The sequence below is a fragment of the Notothenia rossii genome (assembly GCF_949606895.1).
Source record: "Notothenia rossii genome assembly, chromosome: 11".
NCBI classification, from domain to species: Eukaryota; Metazoa; Chordata; class Actinopteri; order Perciformes; family Nototheniidae; genus Notothenia; species Notothenia rossii.
In genome coordinates this window covers 8036505-8044384 of record NC_136910.1, presented here as the reverse complement: position 1 = coordinate 8044384, position 7880 = coordinate 8036505, and the positions used below count along the sequence as shown (strand labels likewise).

At 40.4% G+C, this 7880-nt stretch overlaps 1 protein-coding gene across 2 annotated transcripts; it reads left to right on the top strand.

The window, feature by feature from the left end:
- Positions 1 to 171: 171 nt before the first annotated feature.
- Positions 172 to 7478, top strand: fam234a (family with sequence similarity 234 member A). 2 transcript variants are annotated; one of them, XM_079657066.1, is made up of 12 exons: positions 172 to 496; positions 1673 to 1975; positions 2059 to 2169; positions 2261 to 2443; positions 2849 to 2973; positions 3442 to 3574; positions 4456 to 4588; positions 4670 to 4813; positions 5232 to 5313; positions 5406 to 5558; positions 5641 to 5743; positions 6428 to 7478. In XM_079657066.1, exons 2-12 carry the CDS (start codon positions 1705 to 1707, stop codon positions 6631 to 6633), a joined length of 1644 nt encoding a protein of 547 aa, XP_079513192.1. In that variant the 5' UTR covers positions 172 to 496; positions 1673 to 1704; the 3' UTR covers positions 6634 to 7478. The 2 variants fall into 2 exon arrangements, with proteins under 2 accessions (XP_079513192.1, XP_079513191.1); XM_079657065.1 differs by having other exon boundaries at positions 1670 to 1975.
- The last annotated feature ends 402 nt before the right edge of the window (positions 7479 to 7880 follow it).

Sequence of the window (7880 nt, the reverse complement as noted above, 5' to 3'; positions counted from 1 at the left end):
TTTCCGTTTTATTTGACGGAAATGACGAAATGCCTTGTTCGTTTAGCCTACGATAAAGGGCGGGATTAAGGTATGAAACCGACCAATCGTCTGGCTTAAGAACAAGAGAATAAACCAATCAGAGCTACTTGAACCCAACGCTGGATGCCATTATATTGTTTGCCCCGAACTTAATCTTTCAGGCAGCACATACGTAGAGCCTGATTGTTCCCTGGTGTTTCCCCTAACTTCAGGTTATATTACAGTTTAGACAAGAAAACATCAATTATCCCTAGTTTCATAGTTTGGGGTTTTGGCATCTTCTATGCAGTCAATGTCAACGTGTAACGTTAGCAGAGAGAAATGACTACCCGTTAGACAAACTCAGGGCAACAAAACCTTCCTTACTAGCTAGTGTGTATGTTTACGGAGCTAAAGTTGACAGGCAGTTGTTGTCAGGCCTACTACCTGTAGTTAGCCTCACCAGTAACCACTAAAGACGTCAGTGGGGAACAAAGTAAGAAAAACCTTTTTGGACTCTTATCTATTATTTATCAAAGCTCAAGTGGCGCGGGACTATTGTAATACAATCACGTTTACCTGTATTCATTCTTCTGTGGGCAGTGGCCTCTTTGCTCAACAAGTTAGCAAACTATCGTTAACCAGAGATTCCCTTTCCTAACCCAAGCTAGGTAAAGAATATCTCAATCAGACATTGAAATATACGGGGAAAACGTTCTTTTGTTGCGGCTATTTAGCTAACATCGCACGGTTATTTCAGATTGAAAATAATTATGCCAGTTAATAAGCTTCATAACTCACGTACACAATTTTAACGGTAACACGCCCAGTGTGCTAGCAAATGTGATGATTATCATTGTCATCACGGGTCTGTTTTTGTGCTGAGAAATCTCTGGAGTCAGAGCTGGCACGTAGGAATGGGCTGAGATCTACAAAGATTGGTGCAGCAGAAATAGCCAAACTGACAGACAGACACTGCTGCCTTTAGTATTTATGTTTCATTTACTATTATGTGAATACCAGATAGTTTTGTCTGCTATTATTGCCGGTTACTTTGACACTTGCAAATGTGTAGTTTACTCCCCACTGTAATAGATCAGGAAGCACCAAACTCTTTGCTATGTACTGAGTGTGCAATAAATAGATAGGGTCTTTTCATTTAAAGGGGCCCTATTATGGTTGTGTTTTTTTTTCGCCCTTTCCTGTAGTGTGTTTTATATAGTTTTTTGTGCATTTAAATGGTCTGCAAAGGCTCAAATCCCAAAGCTCTCTCCCACACACCTCCATTGGACTCCTTTGTTTACTTCTTTAACCTAGTGACATCACTATGTAACACTTGCACTTCTATTGGCTAAGACTCCAACAAATTGTACATGATTGGATAAGGAGTGGGACATCTCTAAGCAGTTGATCAATCACAACAGAGCCGGTCCGTTATCCAATCAGAGCAGACTGGGCTCAGAAGTGTGAAAAGAGGTGCTGCCGTACAGACAGTACGAGACAAATAAAGACCTTTTTGAACATTAAAGCATGTAAACATGTCACAGTAGAGACACAACACACACATCTGAACACACAAACGAGCATAATAGGGCCTCTTTAAGCGTGCATTCAAGACTAGCATAACATTGAGGTCAGGATCTTAATGTAAGCTCTCTTCCCTGTTTAGTAGAATTGTGGGCTGGTAAATGCATTGAGGCTACAATGGAGACGACAGGCAGTGCCACTGAAGGCGACCCTCTGAAGAGCGGAGAGGAAGGAGCAGAGACAGGAACAGCACCATCAGCAGCAGAGCTGAAGAAGAAGAGTTATAAGGAAGTCATCGGGCTAACCAAGCTCACCCATTGGAGAACCGGATTCTTCTTCTTCTCCTTGTTCCTCTGCCTCACCATAGTGTTCGCCTTCTCCTTCGTCCTCCCCTGTCCTGTCAGACCACAGTACAACGTTACTTGGAACAGGAATTTCCCTGAAGCAGGTGTGTACATTTGTTTGCTTCTCACTGTCTGGTAGTGTTTTATTATTCACGGGACTTACTACTATTCTCTCCTTCTCTCACAGAAACATATGACTTCTTAGCCATAGAAGATGCAAGCAAAGACAAGGTGATGGATGTCTTGTTTGTCCTGAAAGACACAGAACCCATTCCGAACAACACGTGTGCTAATGCAGGTAGAAAGAATAAGTTCATCAAACGCGAGGACACAAGAGTTTGCTGTGTATTGCTTTTGTTTTGTGTGATTCACACTTTTCTGTGTTCCAGGTCTGCCCTCTCCATGTGTGTTTGTGATGGCAGTGGACGGAACGGGTGGAAATACACTGTGGGGCCGTCCGCTGGCTCCAGAGTTTCAATGGGCCCAGTGCGGTCTGGACGATGAAACCGGCAGAACCTGGGACTGTCTGCTGTCCCACTCCGACCAACTCACAGCTCTTGACAAATTCACTGGTTGGTGACTCATTGCTCTCTGTTTTATGTATAACATACATAACATCTCTTTTTCATAAAGCATTTTGCCATACAGCTTTTGTAAATGGCTGTTGTCCATGTTTTGCGTTCAGCTCATTTCCCCGTTAGAATGAGTCGTGACATTAAAAGCAAGGATTCAAAGCATTGCAAACTATAAAATAAAGAGGTCTTATCATTTAGAAATGTGGCTAAATATACTAAGCATAGTCCATCTGATGATCCCAGAGATGCATTTGAAACATAATCTCTTTCCACCTTTCTCCACGTCTATATCCAAGGTCGAACATGAACTTTAACGCTCAAGGAAAGCTGTACATTTAGTTATAAAGTCAAATGGATTCAGTCAGCCTGAGTGGCCTGTTCCTGTGTGATGTGTGTGTGCAGGGGAGGTCAGGTGGCAGCAGCCTCAGCCTCCTGGTCTGCGCAGCACCGTGCCCGTTCTGAGCGTCCCGGATCTGGACGGGGACAAGGTCAGCGATGTGGCTCTGGTGGCATCTGACGACACTCAGGTAAACATCAGTGGTATAACTTATGAATTAGCATCTTTCCTGACACAGGGTACTTATGATGTATTATGGGTTGGATCCCTAAAGGTTCTGGGCTACTATTCCATCATTCAAGGGAAGTTTTCACTTTAAAGAAAGTGTTTTTTTTAGGGGGAGATTAGAATTTTTTTTTTTTTTACTATGTTCCATCTGAATTTACTCTGACACAGCAACATCTATATTGATTCTGACACTTCTACTGCCAACTCAAAGGTGTATCATTGCTTCGATAACAAGATTATTGATATACATTACATTTCTGGGCTTCTCATTTTCGAGCCTGAGGCCGGAAAAATAGGCCCTGTGCTCAAGAGGTTAAGGCTATTTTTTTCTCCTTTCTTTGCTCCTTTCTTACGGTGCAGGATGGAGTCATTTTTTCAAGTTATTTTTTTTTAATGTACCTGCTTTTAATGTCTGTTGTCATGTCTGCAGACTCAGCTGGTGTTCCTCTCAGGGAAGACGGGAGAACAGGTTGGTTCCTCTGTGGTTCTTGACTCCACAAAGACAGCCAATCATCTGCTCCACCGCACGGCAACAGGGTCTTACTATGTACTACTACAAAAAGGTTTGTATCTCAAATCAGGTATAACATGTCAAACATGAAGTAGTGTCCATCTGCGGTTAGACCAGCTGATTTTAATAAGATAAGATAAGATGTACTTTATTAATCCCAATTTGGGAACATTTTTTGTTGCAGCAGCATTAAAACAAAACAAGGCATTGCACATACAAATAAAATAGAAACATCTGAAAATAGAAATAGAAATAAACCAGCATTAGAGTAAGAAAAATATACAGATGACTGGGAAGATAACAAATCCAGTGTTTCCCATACATTGATTTATTTGTGGCGTTTATTTGTTATCTCATAAAAATATATATATATATTATTATTATTATTTTTATTTTTTTGGTGGTCTAATGGATAGTGAGGTGGGCTGATGATCGGAAGGTTGCGAGTTCAAATCCTGCCTGGAACACCACTACTAGTGTGCCCTTGAGCAAGGCACTTAGCCCTCAGTTACTCCAGGGAGAATGTCCCTGTAATCGGTCATTGTAAGTGGCTTTGGAATAAGGTGTCTGCTAAATGCCTAAATTGTAAATTATATTTTTGGGAGAATAAACCCCACAGATCCTCAACTCCGGTGTGTCTCACTCATTAACAACGAAACACAGAGCAACAAGAACGTTGGGGGGGGGGGGGGTGCGGTGCGGTGCCCCCACAAATAGAATCAACTTCTGTGGGAAACACTGAAATCTATAAACTGTCTGACAAAGAAAACACTATTGAAGGGCCAATATTCTGTTAACACAATATAAGCAGGATAATAATAATACAAATTACGTTTCCTACAAGAAAAAAGCAAACTTACCTCCATTGAAACAGTTGGATGTATACTCTTAGATGTATTACACAGTAGTGAGTAATCCTGAGCTCATTCACAGACACTGGCTTGTATGGCCTGGCCCTGTGGAGGATTGCAGCTAAAGCTAAAGCGGGGATGGAGCAGGGCCTCAAGAAGGACAAAGATTGGGAGAAGACTGCCAACGCAACGTCTGGCCTCGTGCCCATGTTTCAGTAAGAATCTGAATATACTCACTTTTTAATTAAAATCTTGCATTGTTGTGGCTTTAGCTGATGTTTATCTCTCCTCCGTAGTTCTGATTCACTGCGACAGGTGCTGAGAACGGGAGAGACAGGAGACCCACCCAACCTGCTGCTGGTGACTGGGAACGAGGTGGCTCTAGTGGACGGAAAACATCCAAAGACACTGTGGAGATTCAACACCAGCTCGGTCCTCGGGTAACACGTGTTTGATTTTTGACGCACATACGGATTAATTAGAGCTGAAATGAATAGTTTTATCAAAGTGAAAAGTGATGTTTTTATCTTGGAATCAAAGTTGTAATGTCTTCATAACATTACGATATATTAAAACGTGATTTGTTGGCCACATCAAGGTTCAAGGCTTTTATTGTCCTTTGTACATAGCTACAGTGTAGTTATGACAATGGGTAAATACAATCAAATAGAATATAATAGAAATAGTGCAAGAATAGTCTATATACAAGTAATTGTAATATGATACATTTTTTTTAATTGTATAGTAGAACTGCATGTTTTCTACCCTCTCCTTTAATTTTTTTTTTTTTTCTCTCAAAAAGTCCTCACAAGGACCCGATATAATTAAAAGTAAATGTCTGTGTTCACTTCCTTTCAGCGAGCCCTCCTTCGGGCACTTTAACAAAGACGAGGTCCTGGATGTTGTGGTCGAGGACGACATTGGAAACTACACAAAGAGGGTAAGCCGATGTAATACCCAAAATGAACTTCCTGTGTGCCGCTTCTCTCGTATCGTGATGGATTTGAGTCACACTGTCTGTCTGGTCTGCAGGTGGTGATTCTGGATGGGAAGTCGGGCGGTGTGCTGTGGGAGGTCGAACTGCTAGCCAGTCCCAACTCACCGAGGCCCAGCGCTATACACACATCCAACTCCTTCTCCATCTTTGTGTTTTGGGGCATGATGCGCTCAGAGGTCAACTCATCTGTAAGTTCACTGTCTTTATTAAAACATGCATGTCGAAGGATTTCTCACAAGATACTAATCGGACTGACATGTTTCATTCCAGGAACCGTTAGAAAGTGACCGACGATCTTACCTGCTCCACCCGCTCTACTCCAACGTCCTCCTGCAGTCCACCAGCTTCCTGGAGCACATCATAACGTTTAAAGGTGATTGTTTCACTTAGATTTTGAGGGAGACAGTGAAGTCTGCATGTCATTGGTATCAGCAGAGAAAGGCTTTAAAATAAATTGACTAGATATGAACATTTCTTCCGATTTATAGAAGGGCGATTCGATGGTGCCTATGTGACACGACCATTGAATAAGGCAATAAGCGATTGCAAAAAATATTATATATATTTTGATAAATATTTGCTTCAACACCACATATTTAAATACCTTACATTTTTTTGCAACTTGTGAAGTAGGTCGAATGTTCCTGGTTTTGCATTTTTTAGGATTTTCTTAGGGACAGCATCATACGAGCCTGATAAAGTAGGAGGAGTTTTGTCTGAGTATTTTACATGAAAATAATTATCTGCATCGGCATTCGGATAAAAACGATTAAGGCATAAGTAATATCAACAAAAATCTAATATCCTCCTTGATTATAATATCAGTAGTATTACCTTTTGAACTACATGTCAGAAATCACTTATTCGTCTCAGCAGGGAAAATTACAGAGTTACATGAAAAGGGGACAGTGCAGACAAAAGCCAAAAAGAAAACGAGTAGACTTACATGTTAAATAAAGAGGCAAGCACAAGATAATGAAACAAATCAGTGTGAATCTGTCGTTAGAGGGATAGGGACAAACCTTCTCTGTATGACTATTTGTGATTTTCTTCTTAGCCACTCTGTTGGAGGGTGGACGCCACGCCGCCTACATCCTGCTGACGGGCCCCGAGGAGTCCGAAGGCACCGTGGTCCTCAGAAAGCGGAAGCTGAAAAACGACGTCCCCGACAGCAAAGTCCTCCGCATCGCCACCGGAGGAAGCTCCGAGAGCAACGAGGACATCAAAGAGGCCTTCAATCGTCTCCGCTTCAGCGATTGGTGAAAGGACCAACTATAAAATGTCGAGTTTTTCCTCAGTGTTAAAAATAGTTTTGGCACAGCTGACTTTATTGTGGCTTAAAAAAAAACAAAGTGTGAACACTAGCTTTGACTTTCCAACTGCTGACAACCAAACAAGTCCTTTGTGTTCAGAGGCTTTATCTGCGAGGGCTCTTCCATTCATTTGGGCATTATATTTTAAGAATTGACTGCATATCATAAGTTTGATTTTAGATAAATAGCTGCTGACCTTTGACAATCACTGCTCTTTTCCTGCTGAGAAATCAATCATGCGGTACTCTCTTTAGCACTTTCATGCATCGATGCAGACCCTTTTTTAAATTGTAGAGGCTGGATTCGTATTTTTTTATCTATGCAACCATGCATATCATCATGGGCTTTATAAGTAAAGCAAATACAGGTGGTTGTTTCTGAGTATTTCAAAATAATAGTTTGCTTTTCTTTTAGTGCCTTAGAAACTTGAAATATGACAGAAACCTTAAGTAATTCACTATTGGACTGTTTGGTAATCACTGTTGTCCATAAACAAGATTTGTGGACATTTTCTACTCAATCCAAGATGCTGTAACAGATCATGCTCTTTAACGCACATGCACTACACCTGTGATACACTCAAGCATGAGGCTCAGATGTTCTCTGAAATAATGAGTTACTGCTGTGGGTTTTTTCTTTCTTTTATGCTGTTTAAGTGTGCCTCTCTCAAAGATTTATATTAATACAAATATTTGTTTGCTGTACAAATTATGTTGATACTTTGGGCCTTTTTCGGCTTTTCTTTCTGTCTTGATGTTTACATTTGAGCAGTAATATTAAACACTCTTAAATGAAGTGCTTTTGTTCATCTGAAATATGTCTTATTATAGGAGGGTATGGTAAATCCAAATAGTGGATTTAATAAAGGACAAATTATTTATTTGACCTGTATTCACTATAGGAAAATAGTATGTATTGTGTTGTAATCTCTTTGAGTGCTGCTGGATATCTTAACCTATGATAATATATTAGTTTATTTACTAGTAGATTTATAGTTTGTATTAGCTAATAACCTGAATATACAGTAAATAATAGATGACAGATAAATGTAATGCACTTAAAAGTACAATATCAGCATCCTTAATATAGTCGACTACAAATATAACCTCAAATGTGTACTTAAGTACAGTTGAGTAAATGTAATTTATTTATTTCAGATACTGGAAACCATAAAGTGATTCCCTTAGTTACCGCATA

Bases quoted from the DNA above. Each gene is read 5' to 3' on its own strand.
- fam234a (XM_079657066.1), top strand. From the start codon at position 1,705: ATGGAGACGACAGGCAGTGCCACTGAAGGCGACCCTCTGAAGAGCGGA. The intron at 1,976-2,058 runs GTGTGTACATTT...CTTCTCTCACAG, and splicing joins CAGGAATTTCCCTGAAGCAG to AAACATATGACTTCTTAGCC. The intron at 4,589-4,669 runs GTAAGAATCTGA...TCTCCTCCGTAG, and splicing joins GGCCTCGTGCCCATGTTTCA to TTCTGATTCACTGCGACAGG.